General features: G+C 44.2%; 1 protein-coding gene across 2 annotated transcripts in view; it reads right to left on the reverse strand.

Moving 5' to 3' along the window:
* Positions 1–19,898, reverse strand: part of IPO13 (importin 13) — a 49,984-nt gene that overhangs the window by 5,622 nt on the left and 24,464 nt on the right. For both annotated transcript variants that reach the window (XM_035124373.2, XM_060276963.1), the window contains exons 3-15: positions 15,318–15,458; positions 14,516–14,657; positions 11,984–12,150; positions 11,634–11,754; positions 8,932–9,079; positions 8,042–8,223; positions 7,429–7,455; positions 6,726–6,860; positions 6,235–6,378; positions 5,631–5,711; positions 5,116–5,253; positions 4,630–4,726; positions 3,084–3,136 (exon numbers count right to left, since the gene is read on the reverse strand). In XM_035124373.2, the coding sequence (XP_034980264.2) occupies positions 3,084–3,136; positions 4,630–4,726; positions 5,116–5,253; positions 5,631–5,711; positions 6,235–6,378; positions 6,726–6,860; positions 7,429–7,455; positions 8,042–8,223; positions 8,932–9,079; positions 11,634–11,754; positions 11,984–12,150; positions 14,516–14,657; positions 15,318–15,458 (1,576 nt within the window). The remainder of the gene's footprint in view (positions 1–3,083; positions 3,137–4,629; positions 4,727–5,115; positions 5,254–5,630; positions 5,712–6,234; positions 6,379–6,725; positions 6,861–7,428; positions 7,456–8,041; positions 8,224–8,931; positions 9,080–11,633; positions 11,755–11,983; positions 12,151–14,515; positions 14,658–15,317; positions 15,459–19,898) is intronic.

The following is a 19,898-nucleotide window of genomic DNA, read 5'->3' on the forward strand; positions in this document are numbered from 1 at the left end:
TTTTGCTTCTCCCTTTCCTCTTCACTTCTCCCCCCCCCCTCTACACGGCAGTACACACACACAATTTCAGGGAAATTCAAATGTATATTTAAGCCTAGGCTGCCAGTCTTCTGATTTAGGGATAATATAGGCATTAGTGGGGCAATACTTGCAAATCAAGATGATTTGATTTTTGAACAAAGGAAAATGGTATATATTATTGTATAATTCTGCCTACAGACACATTATGTTTCGCAATGTACCAATCACTTGAATGGACAAGCAGTGTTGTTACATACTCAATGGTCATCTCATTTTAGCAAACTGACCCTTCTGCTAGGCCTGTATTTTCTAGTCTCGCTGGATGGCTTCAAAGGAAGTGCATGCCTGATGCTGATGCTGTGAAGAATTTTCCTACTGATTTGTCTCCACACTAAGCATGAGGGGAGAACATTCCCCTAGGATTTCAGACTTCTCACATACTCTATATCCAGTGTCTTTAAACTTGTTTTTTGGGACAGAACAAGCCTGGACATGGGCCACCAGTTGGGCAAGTTAAACAAACAGCAAATGTTAACATAACTCTTATAGGGCATTGCCAATTTAGGCTTACTGTACTCCAAGAGAAAAGGGTATAGGTGACATTCTGCCAACGAGACACCGCCAGCAAATGATAGGAAACTAGCAGACTGCAGAAGTTGCACTTTCAAATGCAACCCAGTCCTCTTTGCCTCATACAGAATCCGGAACCATGTTACCTCAAGGGGCATCTTCTCCCATATGAATCCACTCTGCCTCTTTTGTTTAAGTTGAGTTCTTGCTCCAAGTACTACAGGTGTATGTAGGCTGGTAGCCACAAAGAGCATAACTCTTTGGGTAATGGCATTCTGCCCTTGGAAGTATCTCTCTAGAGAGTCTGCTAAGATGCATTTTGGTGCATGGCCCAAACATCTTTTTAGCAAGGCAGTTGGAAGCTGAAGAGTTTCAAATGCTGGACTACTGTAATTAATCTTTTAGTTACAAGTGTTTCAAATATTGCTTCAGAATTTTATTGTATCTTATTGTAAGCTGTTTTGTGGGTCTGGCAGACCAGGAGGTAGTATCTTATTTTTTACTCAAAGAATGAATGAAAGTGCTAATGACTATATGGGGAGTAACCAATATATCAGCTGCCTCTCTCTCCTCTTTTGGGTGTGTGTTAAGTTTTAATGTGAATGCTGAGAGATAGCAAAAGTGCAATGGGATTTAGGCTCACAGATGAGGTAGAATAAGAGAGAATGAGAATGCAAGTGACCCCAAGATGCAGGGTGCAGTGTCTCCAAACCACCAGCTTTCACATCTCGAAAAGAAGTGGTGAAAAACATACTGGGCACTAGTAGCTAAATCAGCCCAAACCCAGGCAACTTCTAATTTGAGCTCCTCTCAAATTATATGGAGGCAAACAAACAATATTTATTCAACCAAGGGGGGAAAGTGTGTGTGTGTGTGTGTGTGTGTGTATGCAAGAGGAAGACATACAATATAAAAAGGTATTAATAGCATTGCTTTGAGTCCACTGAAACACTACTGCTTTAATTTCCAGCGTGGGCCAAACTATGACACCCACTGTCCCAGACACAAGAGCTGCATTTTTTAACTCTTCAGGATGAATATTGGCTGGTGATTAGGTCTCATCTGGATGCAGTCAATCAGAAGATCTGGGGTCCCAAGTTGTTCCATGTCTAACTGCTGGAAGTATGAGCTACTGTAGGGCTTTCAACTGTGTCTGTGGATGCTCCAGGGGCTTCTCCTAGTCCCTCTCTTCACATCTCCCATTCCAACTGCATTTTCCTTCATCTGGTTAAAGCTGCCCCCTACCCCCGTCCCAGGATGAAATTGTTCCAACCCTCTCCTGAGAACATGGATCCACCATAGGGCTCCACCTATATAATTATAACTGATTTCAGTATTTGATATTTAACTGTACATTGATAGCTGACATCCCCTTAACATGATGACAAAACAAGAAAAAGAACTTTAAAGGGTGGCATTTTAATTCTGCGGTTTGCTGTTGTCAAATTTCAAATTTTTCTGGAAGTTAGTTACTGTGTTACTGAAGAGAAGTGTGAGATTTACAGTAACATATTAACAACATTGCCTCCCATATTTGCATCTGTATTAACTGCCACAAGGGGGAGCTAAGCACTCAGACACTTCCCCCATCACAGTACTGTATACAGAAACCCCATTAGGCAACAATAAACCAGAGCCAACGAGAGAACATCTTACTACAGTCAGGAGATCAATACCTAAGATCTCACCCCATTCTGCTCCATCAGTTCTTAGTGTTGCAGCTTATTTTCAGTCTAGGGATTGTTCATTCAAATCCACTTGTTAGGGATGCTTCATCCTTCACTTACTCCACAGAATGATACCCGCCAGCCCCTGCTGTTTGTATTCCACCACCACTGCTCTGCCCTGCCCTGTGCATGATGTCATTACAGCATTAGAGACTGAGCTCTATGAAAGATTCACAATCGGGGGGGGGGGGGGACAAAACACCAGACACAGGAAGCCTTGGCAGAAATGCTGGAGTGCAGAAGGGTTTTGGGATCAAACATGGGAGACAAGGCTCATCTGTTATCCTTGCCCATTAGATCAGCTGCCCCTCCCAGATCCACCAAGTTACTGAATACATCACTCCTACCTAATAAACAGAAACTATGGACTTGCCAGCATTTTTAAAGAAGTCAGAGTCACTTCAGACAAGCACACAGATCTGTACCAGGACTGGAATGCTGCTGCCAGAGCACTTGAACTACATTTACCATTTTTCAGCAGCCCCCTCCTGGGCAAGGCCACACCACATGACCTAAAAACAAACCCAACCTACAAGCCTTGTTGCATCACTAGGTATTGCCCCTTGGGGAATGGAAAGGGCAAACTCACACCTATGAAAAAGGAGAATGTTTTGTTTTCAACTTCCACGGAAACAGATGGAGAAACTCGATATTCAACTAAAAGGAAAAAACGTTGTCAACAGAAAGCTAAAAATAGGTTTAAATTGAATTAAAAAAGAGAAAGAGAGAGAACAGAAAGTGAATGAATAAGAAACTAAAACACACCTGTGCCAGGAGTTGCATAAATGAATCAACAATATCAGGATGATCCCTGGGCCCTAAAAATATAATAAAGATGTAACTGAAGAGAAAAATCATACAAACAGCAACTCAACATCATATAGTTATGTGATACAGAAAGAATTTACAAGTGAAAACAGGAGTAAGGGAAGGAAGGGGAGGGTGCAAGGGGGTGGGTTGAGGAGGGCAGGCACATGAGCAGCTTGAAGCAAGTTAAAGAAACAAAACATACAAAAATCATGGAGCTTGGAAACCCAAGAACAGAAAGAAAGTGCAAAGGAATAGGCCTGTGCCCAGAGTCCCCTGCCAAGCACCAAGGATAGGAAGGGGAGAGCTCATTGCACCCTAGCAGGGGAAGAGAGAAGCAGGAGCTAACTGGACACCAGTTTTATGTGGAGAACGAACACATTTGAACTGGATACATGTTATCATGATTTACTTGGTCCTGAAAGACAACTCCAGAGTCAAACAACAAATCCAGTATTGACATGGAGGAGGCACAAAGTCTTGGAAATCCACTAGAGTGCTGGATGGACAGTCCCAACACAGTATTTTCCTAACACCCATGTCCACATGCCTGCCTAGTTGGGAAGAACCCAACTTTCTGGCATTTTCTGCAGGGAAAGGCCAGTGTGGTTGCTGGTAAGCATACTTCCATTCCACAAAACAGAAAGCCTTGTGGCATTATAAATTTAGCAAATTTATCATCACATAAGCTTTCCTGGATCTGTAAGAATTCTCTTCCTCCATGTTGGCTATGCCTGACCCAGTCAGGCAGTAACAGGGCATCACTCCAAGTACTAGTTGCTCCCCATCAATTCTGAGTTCAAACAAGGACCTGGAAAAGGAAGCAGATACCCCACCAACCATGCTGACTGGATCTGTACATGTATTCCAAGCTTTTCATCTCAGCTGGGGTCAACATGGAGTCAATATGGCAGTTCCATGCAAAGGCAAGTCCAAACACTTGCTGGGAATTTCACAGAGCTATAAAAGGAATCCTTTGAGCCGGAGAACCAGGGAGATAGGATACAGAGTCCACATGACAAATGTTTTATTTAGGCCACAGGAAAAAACCAAACCCTGATGAATATGGTCGACTCCATAAGGAGTAGTGATGGGGTTAACTAAAAGACATTACAACACACTCCTGAGTGATTCTTGCTTTCTACTCAGAGCCGACTGCTCACTTCATCTTCCTCTGGGGGCCCTATCCCAGGAATCTGATGGGGAGGGCACATTTCCAGTCATGAAGGACAGGAGAAGGGGAGGAAATGGCAGCACTACTGTCCACTCAGGCACTGATACCTGAGGAGAAGCATGCCAGAGAGTCCACCTTAGTAAGAGCTTTTCATCTTAAACTGTACCAGCTAAAAGCTTTTGGAACTGAACAAGCACAGTCATGACCTGAGGAAGGTGTCCCCCTCCCCACCTGCACACACCTTATAGTCGAGTCTGAACAGCTGAAACCAGGAACAGCAGTTTTCAACGTGGCAGCCTCACAAGAGTGAAGGTGCCCAGGCACACGTACCTTGCTGAAACAGTGTTAGCGTAACTGATGTGACGAGCAGAAAGAGCGCCTTGATGGGTGGGAAATGGGCAGGCTCATGGGCAAAGATGTGAACCAGCTGGGGATATAAAATACAAAGAAGACTGAAGCCAGAGTAGTCTGGTATGACCCATTCCATCCCATATTTGTAGCCCCTAGCTATCCCCCGTGTAAGTCTAGCTGCCTGTTCTCTGCCTGAAAACATCAACAAAACCCTTGCTGCTAACACAGCAAAGGAGACAGAGACCAGCTGGCATATTCCCACTACAGTAGCTTCTCAGATATGTGCATACACATGCAAGTACACAATTCATGTGTATGTGGGAAAACACATTTTGAGCAATACCTGTGCTTGAACAAAACAAAGGAGACAAGCTAAAGATACTAAGTGGGTAGGAATTACCCAACAGATTATCAGCCTCCATTGTAAACTCAGTAGCTCCCAGAAATTCTAGTACTTAGACTTACCTGTCGAGTGAGATCAATGGCAGATGCCTGAGGAATGGTGCTATACATCTGGCCCAGCATCTCACACAGTTGAGGCACCATGGGTGCAAAGTCATCCAGGAGGGTCTTCACAGACTTTTCAAAAATGGAGCACACAGCCTGTGGGAAGAGGAAGGGCTGCGTCAAGGGAGGACTGGTTAAATAACTTGTTCCTCAGCTAAATATCTATTGATTCTGTACTTCACCTTTCCTCAAAGAAGCCTGAGGTGCCATATATAGTTTCCTCCACCCACCTCCAATTCAGTTCTGTGAGGCAAGTTTGGCATGGTCGGCCAAACTCCTAAGCCTAAAAGTAGAATACCAAATTGAACAGAATGTGGGAATCAACTGAAAAGAGAGGCTTATCCAACATCACAAACATACCTTCTTCAAGTTCTGCCAACAACCACCAGTGCCAACCTGGGAATCTCCTATCTAACTATAGCTATGTGGGCAAAGTATGTGTGGTTTGTTTTTTAACCTAGAAGATGCATTACCTCCACAACCTGGGCATCATTCAGCCACTTGCTAAGCACTTTCTGGATAAGCTGGAAGACTTGCTGCAGCACCATCACTACCTAGAGGAAGTAGATAGAAGATAATTACGAAACTGGCTTGGTCTACCACAGTTTGAGGAGCAGGAGAGAGCTCACGACCATTCAGATCCAGGGATGAAAAGATGGTATTAGAGGCCTCTCTAGAGACTGCGCCACAAGTCATATTATGCCAGAGTAGTTTTCAAAAGTCTCACAATACCAGATGTGCAGCTGCCCTCACTTCTTTTTAAAAGTGAACACAAAGAAAATATACACAATTGAAGGGACATTTTGAGCTCTCTTCTGATCACTCAGTAGTCACGTCGAACAGCTCACAATCTGTGGTGATGAAGTGGCTAATCTACGCAGGCTCATTCCAATAGTTAAGGGAACACACTCACAGTGCACTACTGATTTTCACAACCCTTCAACCATTCTATGCTACTGCCCAACAAGAGTTAAAGCTGCCTTCAGTTACATGGCAGGGAAGAGGCACAGTCATCTAAATGTGGAGTTGTATGCCCTAATGTATAAAAAGAACTGCTCAGATACATGTGACACCCACCGGATTGGGGCCCTGAGGCACCGGCAGCTTCTTGACCTCTGAGCTCTCATGATCGTCATCATGATGACTGATGTCCAATGTGGTGAAGAGGTTGGAGAGCAAGCCCAGGATGTGGATGATGGCCAGCTTGTTGGAGGGGTTTGGCTGCAAGGCAAGGCATCACTATAGTGGTTACAGTAGACCCAGGATATGGGCCACTCACATCAGATGTCCCAGGTTGGCAGCAAGAATGGACAGCACAACTGTGAAGCACAGTCTAGTGATTGATTCCCCCCCCCAAAAAAAGCATAATGGAAAACAGGGCAGGGGGGAGGAATTTAAAAACCAGAGGACAGAGAGAAGCAATGAGAGGCTTGCAAGACCAAGTAGGTACGGTTAAAACAAGGCACAACTTGCAACAAAGAAGAGTAGAGTTTTATACACAACAGGCTCTATTCTTTCTTAGAAGAAGGTTGGTGAACAGCCACCACCAGGCAAGTGAAGCAGCTCACCGTTTCATCAGCCAGCTTCTCCAGCTGCTGGATGTAAGGAGTAATCAGTGAGTGCAGATTCTTCAAGATCTCCTCCACTTGGAGGGCAGACAGCAAGAAGCCCAGAGCTTGCATCAGCCACATGCACTGACTTGTCTGGGGACAGAACAAGATGGACAACATTCTTAGTTTCTCCTATTATCTTCAGAACGTCATGCTACACTACATCTCAGTTGGAGTTTATTCTCCCTCTATTCTTTGTCAACTCCATGGCTTAAGTCTTAGCTATGCCTTCTGGAAGTCTCAACACAGAAACCTGTGTTTAGTGCCAGAACTTAGCACCAAAATAGCCATTGTCAGAGCCCTGAGTCACCGATAAACACAAATAAGACTCTTTCATGCAGCTTTGGAATGCTTGGAATCATAACGGATGTCTATCTAAACTAGGAAAGAGAAACGTGTGACTCTACAGCTGCTTTTGAATTCCGACTCCCAACAGTCCTTGCCTGCAAGGCCAATGGCTAGCAACTTTTGGAGGGTCACAGGCTCCCCACTCCTGATCAAAACTCTGTTTGGGAGACATGCACCCAATTTCACCAATCCCTCTAATCCTCCTCTCATTGACTGGAATGCTCAATACTTCAGAAATAATAACTTGATAGGTAACCATATATTCTGTACACTCTTTGACCCTCTGCAGCAGGGAGGAGTATAAGTATCTTACCTTGTGAATCTGCTTCATTAGCACATCCTACAGAAGGAAAGATGTGAAAAAGTGAATACTCGCCCCACAGCAGAAACATTTAGCAATGCTCCAACCACAATATCAACTGACAACTCTGGGAGGCAAACACTGATCTGGAGCATGGATGCTGTGACATTTCAAGGAAAAGTGGATAAACAAGAGAAGGCTCCCTTCTGATTAACTTATGCTTGGCTCCTTCCATACATGCTTTTAAAAGGGCCTTGAAAAGCTCTCTAATGATTTTCCTGAAGGGTGTGAAAGACTTGTATGATTCAGAGCAGCTTTCTCACAGTAGTTGTACACCTGTCTGATGTACCTATTGTTATCTTGCATCAATCTTTTTACATACTGGTGAGGGCTTGACCTTAAAATGCTGCTTATAAATATCTGAATAAATAATCAGTAAGCACCCTCTCCCTCCTACAGTGAAAGCCAACCCTTCTCAAGGATGCTTCATAATGGATAAGTACTCATCAGTGATTCATTATAGGCAGTGGTTTCATATAGCTTGTCTCCCAAGCTCCATAATGTCAGCAACAAGGGTCAACAGTTCTCATAGAACCATGCATCCTTAGACCATTATTTCAGTTACCTGAGAGACAGCAACTATGTTGGCAGCATAGGGAGGCAAGTCATACTTGCATTCACGGCAGATTTTCTTAAGGGTTGAAACACTAGAGATGGACAACTCAGGATTTCCCAGAGCCTGTAGCACCAGGGGTAAGACATTGTTGATCATGACAGGGTGGTCAGCCAGCCACTCTGAAAGTGCTCCTAGAAAGATAGAAAATGCAGAGTCAGGAGCTGCTCTGTTTAATGTGCCAAATGCTATCAGTACAGCCCGCAAAAAGCAAAGAAGTACCCCATCACTATTTAGTTATTTAAAAGCATTACTAAACCCCTTCATTAAAGGTCTAAGCAATGTACAAAAATACAGCAATAAACAGGATCATAAAAACAATAAACAGGATCATAAAAACAGCTAATGCAGTTCCCTCAGCACAGGTGCACTATGTGCACGTCAAGGTGCTCCATTAAAAAAACTGGCTGTAACATTCTCCACCAGATATAGCTTCCAAACCAACTCAAGGAAGCCCCACATGGACTACTGTAAGGCACACCAATTTCAGGCATTAGGAATATTTTCAGTCCAAGGGCCACATTTCCTCATTGCCAACCTTCCAGGAGCTACGGTACATGCTGGGGTGGGGGAGTAAAAAAATAATAATGGCCCCATTCTGTTTTTGCCACACTCAAAGCTGGCACACAGAGCAGAGACAAAACAAGGCTTTATTTGCAGCCTAATTGTAGCACAGGCTTGGGCAAGGAGAGGGTTCTGTGGACTGGATGAAGAGGCCCCACAGGCCACATCCAGCCTATGGACTGCTGGTTCCATAGTGTTGTAAGACCTCAACAGCCTGAGGTTCTTTGGGTTAACCTTCTTTTCAGCACCCATTCCCTCCCCATACCCAGTCTTCTTACCAATAGTGAACATAACCGTATCTGCAAGCTGCACATTGCTGATGCTGATGTGAGGAATAAGCCCAATGAGGCCAGGCACTACATCCGAGTAGTTTACATCTATTGTTTCTGCGATAGACTGGAACCCATAAAGCAAAGCTTCTGTGTGCTGCCAGAGAAAAAGATTTCATTCTTGAGTCCAGGCCGAACTCTAATGCCGCACATGGATATTATTTATTTATTTATTTATTAAATGTATATACCACCCGTCATCCGATTTGCAACGTGGACTCAGTGTTGGTGCTGAATTTTTACAAAGGGTGGTTCAAACACCACTACCCAAATGAACAGCGATATATAAATATTTTAAATTTATTTAATCAAACTTCATTGTGCAACAAAGGCAGAGACAGAACACGACACAGTATGTTGAATAAGTCCCCAATCTAGATTTCATTTTTACAAAAAGTTATTATTATTTTTTATAACATCATCTTTATTAAATTTATCAAATAAACACTGGTACAAATCAATTCATTTGTTGATGTTTCCAGTTATTTCCTTATATATGATGTCAATTATATTCCACAGCGTAAGAGATGATAAACAGAATAACTCTCATTTCTTGAAATGAACAATAAATTCCACGAAGGAAAAAGAAAAAGAAAAAAGAAAAAAAGAATATATATATCCTATATAATAAAGTCCCTGTGTCTCTGCGTCCAGTCCCTGGGTCCGCGCTAATGTGCATGTGCCCCACGGACACAGGGACTGGACGAAGAGGCGGGACGTACACACGCGCGCTCTCTCTCCCCCCTCAACCCTCTGCCTCCCGTTCCCCTGCGGTGGCGGACCAAGATGGTGGCATCGGGCTCCGGGGCCGCGGCGGGAGCCTGATCCGGCTCCCCCGCCGCCGCGGGCTGCGGCCCCGGAGCCCGATACCGCCATCTTGGTCCGCCTCCGCCTCCTCCTGACAACCCTACCTGGCCCGTGGCTTTGTTTAATTGCGTTCCCGGCGCGCCCCGCGGCCGAGCGCAGAAAGGGAGGGAAGGCCGCGGCCCCGTCGCACCTCTAGCGCCCGTTTTCTTAACGGGCTGAATGAGACTAGTATATATATAAAATACCATTAATATACAAAAAGTTATAATGATAAAGTTATACAGTAATGAGTTGTTGATCCTTTACACTTAGTAGCACAATAATAATTGTTTCACCAGAAAGCTTTTTGCAGGGGCATCGTATCTAGTGAGTCAAATTATTCAGGTCAAGGAACCCCTTTCCCCAGCAGCATAAAGCACCTGCTATCCTTCAGTGCAACCCCAACTAGACATCCTGAAAGCTATATAACACACAGGGCTCATCCACACTTCCACTTGTCCCATGCCTTGAAAGCATGGGCCCAAGAGGTTTTCCACTTGTCCCATTTGTCTCACCACTTTCCATGGGAACAGACACCAATCTGCAGAAAAATCGATTGGTGTTTGCTCTGATTCAGCAGTAAACAGTGGATTTCCTGGGGGAAATGAGGCGGGGCAAGTGCAAGTGTGGATGAGCTCATTGTGTAGTCTCTCCCCTTCTTGCACCCACAAGAGGCAGGATACACCTGCATCCATGCTCCCTCTCACCAAGGGCTATTGTAGCAAGATATGGACTGCTGAGGCTGCAGGATACTTAATATGCTGGAGTGCTGGCATGCTTGCTACTGTCTTAAGGCTTCCAGGTGCGTGGACTGTAAATCATGGCTAGGCTGAGTTTTTGCTTGGCTGTCACATTGATGAACGAGGAGTCCCTGCGGTCACTGGTCCTTGACACCCATCACTGTTTACTGTGCCAGTAACACACTGTCAACATGCCAAGGTGAACAGATACACTCTGATTAGCTGCCACACAGAGACCTCTAGCCTGGCATTACCACCCATCATGGCACAGGAGACATATCTAAGAATCTTTTATAGGGCCGTCTCGAGCAGGTCGGGCGCCCTGGCTTCGTCGCACAGCGCCCCCCCTGCCGGCCCCGCGCCACCGGGAGTGCACCTAGAGCCGGGCCTGATCTTTCAGCATCTTTCAGCAAACTGTAAAGGCAGATTTTCTTTGTAACACTGGAGGTAGTGGGACAACTACACTCTTCAATTTTCCCAGTACAGAAATCTAACTTGTAGACTATATAAAAACATGTGATAACACAAACCCTATGGTAAGGAAAAAAGATGTAATTGAGCATGCATTTGTGGATTCTGCAATCATGCTGTCAGATATCTTATATAATTTGGTTGCTGCCACACAGTGATGGGAGGTGTGCCAGAATGCTTGCAAAAAACAGCAGCAGTGTCTAACACTAGGAGAGAAATCAGCAAGCTGGAAGTTGGGGCATCAAAGCAATCCTTCAGTCCCAATTTTATAAGTCACCAACTCAGATGTACAGTACAAGGAAGAGGTTGACACATTTCAGACCCATTCAACACTTCTAACAACTTTTTGGAGTTTTGTGACTTTGGATGCCCTTCCACACATACTGCTCTGAGATTTAACAAATGGCTCTTCTAACCAAGACACTCTGCACCTTCACTTTCCCTTACCTTACACCTGTCTTCCACAACACTCTCTACCCAGGTCTAACCAGTACTAGTACCATCCTTTCTTAAAAATCTGCAACATCTTCAGCCTCTGTGCTTGCTGCATTCTTCTAGCTTGTGTTCCATTTGAGGGTGGAGCTCTCTACTCACCTGCCATGAGGATGGCTGTTCTGTGTTGGTCAAGAGACGACCTAGCTTGTCATATAAGCTGCTCAACAGCTCTGCTCCGAGCATTTCATACACATACATCAGGGTGTCAGAGATGTCCACTCTGAAGAAATGAGCAAATGAGCAATAGTAAAAAAGAGTTACAGAACACTCCCACATTACCAAACAGCAGCTAGATAGAAATTGCTGAAACAGTTATAGCCCATAGCCAAATCAGGGCAAGTTCAATGTTTACTCCCATTAATGAAGCATGATCAACTTCCTCTTCTGCAGATTATAAGCATTGCATAACAACTGAATGTTAAGGGATATGATTAGGCAAAAGGTCATACCGGTATATCCGAAATTGCTCCTTTTCATCAGAGGACCAGCAGCTATACTCTTCATCAGAGGGAAACTGTGCCTTGTGCAGGAGCACATCCACTAGCTGGAAATAGACAGGCCGATATACCTGCTGATACATGGCCTGCTTTTCTGGATCAAAAGAGAGGATGTCATCCTACAAAGAAAAAGATCATCAAGTGGAGGTTGGAAAAATCAGCCCTGAACTCCAGCAATCATGTTGATGTTAATACAATCAGTCCCCCAAGCATTTTGATGTGATCGGGGAAGGGGGGTGATCACCTCTCATTGTTGTTAAATCTATACATGGGAAACCCAGAAATGACATTTTAGAGTCAAGATACTCCACTCAAATATTCTCTTTAATGCATTTAAGATCCTTCCTAGCTTCTAGGAGCAGTTCTACATAATACTTTGTCAGGTCACTCTCTGTAGTATCATTCCATCTCAACACATTGACACCAACTAGACAAGTACAGAAGCCATCACAGGCTGGTAAAGCAGCCGCCATGTCTGCTTTCTTCTACTTTTAGTGGCCAACACCGTGTTCTTTCCTTTAGAGACAGGTTTAGCCAGGTAAGGAATAAACCTGTCCCCTACAGTATAGCAATGTCTGCTCCAAGAAGAAAGCTAGGTATTCCTATGCTGCTCAAGGCTGGCATGGACAAGGTTACGTTATAAGCTAGGCTGATGCAAAAACAGATGTATAGAAAAGAAAAGAAAGAAGGGATTCTGGGTCACTGAATACAATCCTGGAGCTTCACTAAACCTCTGATTCAAGATTCTTCCACTAGGCAGAGCTTATGAAGGAAATAGAAAAGGGTGATCCTGGGTTGCCTGGCATAAAATTACCAAAGGTTCTGGGAACCCACTGAAAACTGCAAAGGTGTATACTGGTGTGGGTTAGACCATGCAGAAAAAAAGTCTTCTGCTGTCTCTCTGCTCTTGAGCAGCCTATAAAAGATGCTGCTTCAGTTTTGTTCCCTTCATTAGGAACGATGTGCCTGTGGACTCAAGTACTGCACCAGTCACACACTGAGACAATGCATGACCTCATCTCATTTCAAGCTGGCACCCAGATAAGCAGCAGCTCAACAGCTAGCCTTGCTCTTGGGCAGTGCAGGAGTATGTCAGGCTAATTTGCCATGCTAATGAAGCTTCTGGGCTCCAAGGAAGTGTGGGGGTGGGGAGGGCAAGCCAGACCAGGCTGCACTGCTTCAAGGACTGTGTCTCAGAGTAGCAGCAAGCATACACAACAGACAAATCTGCATCTGCATTAATTGTGCTTGGAACTGGGAATAGCAGCACTTTGCCTGTCAAGACAGAGAACAAACTTGGTCTTCTTCCATAGCTGAAAAGAGCTGTTATCTGTAAGGCTCTTCCAATAAGGCCACTGATGCACTATGGGTTACTCTAGTAAAGAAACACCTTGCCACCACTAGACAGCAAACTAAATGGAGCTCTCTTCCTGTCAAAACAGGGTACTCACAGTCAAGTTGTTCTCTAGCAGAAAGAGAGGAAGATGATAAATCTGCCGCACAGTGAATAATTCGATACGTGTGCCCCTGAAAGACCAGGTGTCATTTTGGCCTGGGAGTCATTTTGGACTCGCAGCTGTCCATGGAGGCACAGGTCAGTTCTGTATCCAGGGCAGCTATCTACCAGCTCTATCTGGTACGCAGGCTGAGACCCTACCTGCCTGCAGACTGTCTCGCCAGAGTGGTGCATGCTCTGGTTTTCTCTCACTTGGACTACTGCAATGCACTCTATGTGGGGCTACCTTTGAAGGTGACCCGGGAACTACAACTAATCCAGAATGTGGCAGCTAGACTGGTGACTGGGAGCGGCCGCCGAGACCACATAACACCGGTCTTGAAAGACCTACATTGGCTCCCAGTACGTTTCCAAGCACAATTCAAAGTGTTGGTGTTGACCTTTAAAACCCTAAATGGCCTCGGTCCAGTATATCTGAAGGAGCATCTCCACCCCCATCATTCTACCCGGACACTGAGGTGCAGCACCGAGGGCCTTCTGGCGGTTCCCTCACTGCGAGAAGCCAAGTTACAGGGAACCAGGCAGAGGGCCTTCTCGGTAGTGGCACCTGCCCTGTGGAACGCCCTCCCACCAGATGTCAGAGAGAATAACAACTACCAGAATTTTAGAAGACATCTGAAGGCAGCCCTGTTTAGGGAAGCTTTTAATGTTTGATGGATTACTGTATTTTAATATTTTGTTGGAAGCCGCCCAAAGTGGCTGGGGAAACCCAGCCAGATGGGTGGGGTAGAAATAATAATAATAATAATAATAATAATAATAATAATAATAATAATAATAATATATTATTATTATTATTATTATTATTATTATCATTTGTTGTTGTTGCTGTTGTTGTTGTTGTTGTTGTTGTTGTTGTTGTTGTTGTTACAAGCACATGCCTGGCACCAACCAAAGTTCTAGCCAGAGAACAAACCTATAAAGATGGCACTAAAGAAGTCCACTTCATGAAGGTGGCTAACACTTACCTGAAGTGTATACCAGAAAGTGAGTGTAAGTGAACTCGTGGTCTCATTGACAGGATAGTGTCCTGGGATCCCAGTGCAGAACATGATCATGTTAACCAGTGCTAGGAAGCTCTGCCAGTGGTCCACTTGGTCCAAGAGAGCTCTGTGGGAGATAGTAGGCACACTGCATCAGGAATTGGCTCTGCCATTGCAGGTGCATAGAAACAGCAGACACCCCACATTTGGGATAATACAATACATCAGTGCACTATACTCTCTACAGCAGGCATACCCAAACTCAGCCCTCCAGCTGTTTTGGGACTACAACTCCCATCAACCCTAGCTAACAAGACCAGTAGTCAGGGATTATGGGAATTGTAGTCCCAAAATGGCAGGAGGACCGAGTTTGGGGATGCCTGCTCTACAGCAAAAGGGCTAGGAAGCAAACTGAAAGGGATTCGGCCAACTCATGGAACAAATACCCCAGCAAGTGGACTAGATACAGTGGGTTTACGATCTCCAATGGCTTCCAGGTGGAAAAGGGTTCCGTATAGTCCAGGCATGGCCAAACCTGGCCCTCCAGCTGTTTTGGGACTACAATTCCATCATTTGGCCACGCCTGGTATAGTATCTCTACTATCATGCACAGATACATTAGCGTCCATATGACCCTTTGGATCTTTGAACTGCTTTAGAATGAGGTTTGGGAGACTTATAGGCTGCTTAGCTACAAAGAAACCTAGTAGGGCAGAGGGAACACTCCCCAAAATAGCTCCACTTTCTACTGATCATTGCTATCAGATTCCATCACCATGCTCCTCACCGGGAATGATTCTCCCCCAGGGCAACAGCAATGCGGCAGATCCCATGAGATGTCTCCATATCCCTGCTTTGAACTGCTTGACGTAGTTGTTCCTGGAGTCCCAGAACAGGTGGGATGAGCTTCAGAAGAGTATTCACATACCTGCCAAGGGAGAGAGGAGATGGGAGGCTTTATGCCTATATAGCCTCCGAAAATAATGAACCTTCAATCACAAATGTAAGAGGACTCCTGCTGAATCAAGCCAGATATCAGTTTTGCCCAGCCTTCCATTTCCCATGCTGCCCAACCAGATGCTTCAGGAAGCTCGTAAGCAAGAGATGAAGGTAACAGTCCTGTCCTGCAATTTGCTTTGCAGCAACTGTACTCAGAGTAATTATCTGTGAACCTGGAGTTCCTGTTAAATACTATTACTACTGACCTTTCATAGACCATTTCTCCCCATGAAGGAGGCTTATCTCTTGCACCAGTGAATTCCACAAGTTAGTTGTGCACTGTGTGAAGAACTATTTTATTTATGTCTATCCTCAATTTGCCAATCAATAGTGAGTGACCCTGAGTGTTGGGAGGAAGAAAAAATTTCTCCACCACATAACTCATGATTTTTTTTTGAAGCTCTATCATCCTCTTCTTATCTTTTAATCTAAATATAAAAGCCCCAAACACCAAGGGCATCTTACACAGCACCCTCCCCCACAACTCTGAAAGTGCCTACATCAGTCAGGAAACCCAAGCCAACAAAACTATATTTTGTTATCTCTAGGCTTGTCACATGCAAACTACTGTCACATTAACCAACACATCAATCCCCATTTTGCCTCTTGGAGGTGCAATTTTTCAGATAAGAGATTTGCTGCACCTCTTAAATGATTCTTCCTGGCACGGAAATTGATAACTTACATTAAATGGCCTTCTCTTCCACAACAAACCTTTCAAAATTCCTGATCTACAGGTCTTGTAAGTTAACAAACACTGCTGAGAGAACATACCTAGAACTTTCATGATGAAGAGTCCTGTAGCACCTTAAAGACTAATAACTCATGACATGAGCCTACATGAAATAGCTTGAAAGCGGCCCGGTAGGAAGTAGGTTTGAATATACCATGGAAGAGAAAGTATTGTACAGTAAGGCCAAGACAACAAAATATAATGTATCCTGGTCCCAATAAAGCCTAAGCACAGTAATATCTGCTGAGCGCAGATGAACACATAACCCAGTTAGATGTATTATTTTCCCCAGATGAATGCCAAAGGAACCAGCTCACACTAAGTTGTGTCCTGTCTGCGCAAGATGAAACCATGATTGTAACACTTCGTGGGATGCAGTGAGGTAGCCAACAACAATCCCTTTTCATACTGAAAGATAATGTAAAGTGTAAAATTCACTAACAAACATCATGTCCTAGCCATCTTTTGAATCCTGTTAGTAGGACAATTGTCCCAGACCATTGAAACATTTACTCACTAGTTCTGAAGGTTCCCATTTTATTTTTTTTATTTGAAGCCACTTATTTTCTACATAACAGATACAGATTTGTAGGCAGATGACAGAACATATCTCATGGAGGTTGAACAAGTGAAAGAGGCCTTGATAACAATGTTGTGAGAGGTAGGCTTCACAATATCAGTCTACTTTGTTAAGTTCTAACATGATGCTGGTGATGTCGTTGTTGTTGTTATACTGCATGCTAGAAGAATAACTGATTGTTTAGGACACATGCTAAAACCTAGAAAATAGGGTGCTGAAAAGGGCTGTAGCTCCCCAGAGCAACATTATTATTCTGAGGCCATTTCAAATTAGTTTCCAGCTTGGTTTTGGAACTGAAACTGTCTTAGTCTCCCTTATGGGTAATCTATGCCAAGGGAATGAGACCCTGCTAATTCAACTATACACCTCATGACTTTCAATACTATTGACATTGCTATCCTTCTAGATTGGCTACACTGGGGGAGATCAGGGGAACCACACTTTGGCAATTCCATACCAACCTGAAGCATCAGTTCTAGAAGGTAATGGTGCTGGACTGTTGCTGTGACCCATGACAGTCATGCCATGTTGTTCCAAAGTACTCTAGCCTGCCCTTCCCATGTTATACCAACATCTATTTGGGAATGGGGAACCAGTGGTTCGCCAGATGTTGAAGGACAGCTGCCATCATCCCTGACCATTACACACACTGGCTGGGACCGATGGGAGTTGGGAGTCCACCAACATCAGGAGGGCCATGTGTTCTCTATCCCTGATCTACATGAAACTACTGAGATTTGAGAATTTAGGGCGCACTTGACATCCACCTCTATCATTTTTTTCCTTCTAATTCAGCTGGTGAGCTGTGGCTTGTAAAAGTGCTGAATTGGTACCTGGAACCAGTAATTGGCTGCATGAGGACCAATGTACTGAAGCTCAATCACGACAAGTTAGAAATTCTATTGGTAGGTGGTTTGCCTGCCTTAGTACATTAGATACACAGTCTGGAGGTGCTATGAGATCTAGCCTTATTTCTGGATGTCCAAGTAACCTCAGTGGTACAAAATACCTTTTACTACTCTACTACTTGGTACAACCAAGCTAACCACAATTATTCATGTTCTAGGAAAATCCCATTCAGATTATGCATATGCAATACCGGTATGTATTGCATATAGGGCTGACCTTGAAGAGTTTGGAAGTAACCTAGTTGCCATATTTTGCACTACTTGGAATGAGATATATGGAACACATCTTGCCAGCCTTAAAACAACTGCACTGGCTCTTGCATTGATTTCCAGAGCAAATTCACTGTGCTATTTAAAGATCTAAACAGCTTGGGATGAAGATACCTCAGTAACTACCGGTACTTCCTCCCACATGAACCAGCCAGAGTTTTAAGATCCTCTGAGGCTTTTTGTGCCCTCCCCCATCTGAAGCAAGATGGATGGTGATGCACAATGGGGCCTTTTCTACTGTGATGCCCTGTCTCTGTAATGCTCTCCCCAGGAGGTCTGCCTGGTGCTAATTCTACTTACTTTCCATACCAAATGAGGATCTTTTCATTCAACCATACACTTTAGTGTCTTTTAGTCTCAAATGATGGTTTTATCTGGCTTTTGTTTTTCCCCTGCTGTTTATGTTCACTGTCATTGTACTTTAATTGAAGCATGTTATTTTAAATGATTTATACAAACTGCTTTGTGAGGGTTATCTAAACACTTAAAATAATGAGCACACACTAGATACCAGGATTAAAACATATAACTCTGGTGGAGATGCAGCTGTGCATTTCCCTCTCACCACACACACCACTTAATATATGAGGTGGGTGCCCATACATGCATAGGCCCAATCCACAGGCAGGAACATAGAAAACTGCCTTATACTGAGTCAGACCACCGGCCCATCTAGCTCAGTACTGTCTACACTGACTGGTAGCAGCTCTTGAAGATTTGAGCAAAGAGACATTTCTGGCTCTAGCTGGAAATGTCAGGGATTGAACCTGGGACCTTCTTGATAACAACAATAATTTTATGATTTATACCCCAGCCACTCTGGGCAGCTTCCAGCACACATAAAACATAGCAAAACATTAAACATTAAAGACTTCCCAATACAGGGCTGCCTTCAGATGTCTTTTTAAAGTTCTGTAGTACTTTATTTCCTTCTTATGCAAGGCAGATGCTCTGCCACTGAGATATGACCCTTAAAATTCAACCAATACATAAATGTAAAGGACTTTTGTTTTTGCTGCAAAAACTCAACATCACCAGCTACAGGTGAATTTAAAATCTGAACTCAGATTTTAAGGGTGAGTGGGTTCTGCTCAAACTTCTGGATATGGTTTCGCTGTTCTGGCTTCCCTGGTCTACTCACAGTGCTCAGTGCTTGTCCTTCCTTCTGTATAGTTCCATTACTCCATAACATTTCAAAGTCAACATTTTCATGCATTCAGGATGAAACATATTCTGAAATGGAATACAAATTTAAAGCTGTATGCCATTCACAGAAATTATTCCATCTGAAGAATCTGTTGGTAAAGGGGGGGGGCTGAAAGAGTCAAGACCCTTGAATATCCATTTCCTAAAATCAAAAGTACAATGCTCACACAGTGGTCTCCTGGGGGCATCCAGGCAGCTACTGCCTCCCTGTGCACAGCAGCGTTCCAGCACCATATAAGCAATTTCATGCCTGTCAATCTCCCTGCTGCTGCCAATAAGTGATTGTAACCATGACAACAAGCACAGAGGAAATGGAGGGGAAGAGCAAAGGATGGCCCCCAGAGAGAGGCTGTGCTGGCGGCTAATCGGCCAGCTGTCAGTTACCTGGCTACTGAGGCATATTATCTGGAGACACAGCTATTCTGCACTCGCATGCCTGCCCCCACCGCACATGCAGCCCATAGATACAGGTGGAAGAACACACCAATGTGCATGCATGCAGCACTAAACAGTTCAAAGGACATCCATATACTAACATCACCTTCAAGGCTGAGTTCTGCACTGGAGACCCAATTCCTCCATCATTTTTTTAAGCTCTCAGGACAATTAGGACCACCCTCATATCAATTTACTTGGGACATATCATGGAATGCCAGGACTTGGTTTGAAAGC

Source organism: Zootoca vivipara, chromosome 7, assembly GCF_963506605.1.
Source record: "Zootoca vivipara chromosome 7, rZooViv1.1, whole genome shotgun sequence".
Classification (NCBI taxonomy): Eukaryota; Metazoa; Chordata; class Lepidosauria; order Squamata; family Lacertidae; genus Zootoca; species Zootoca vivipara.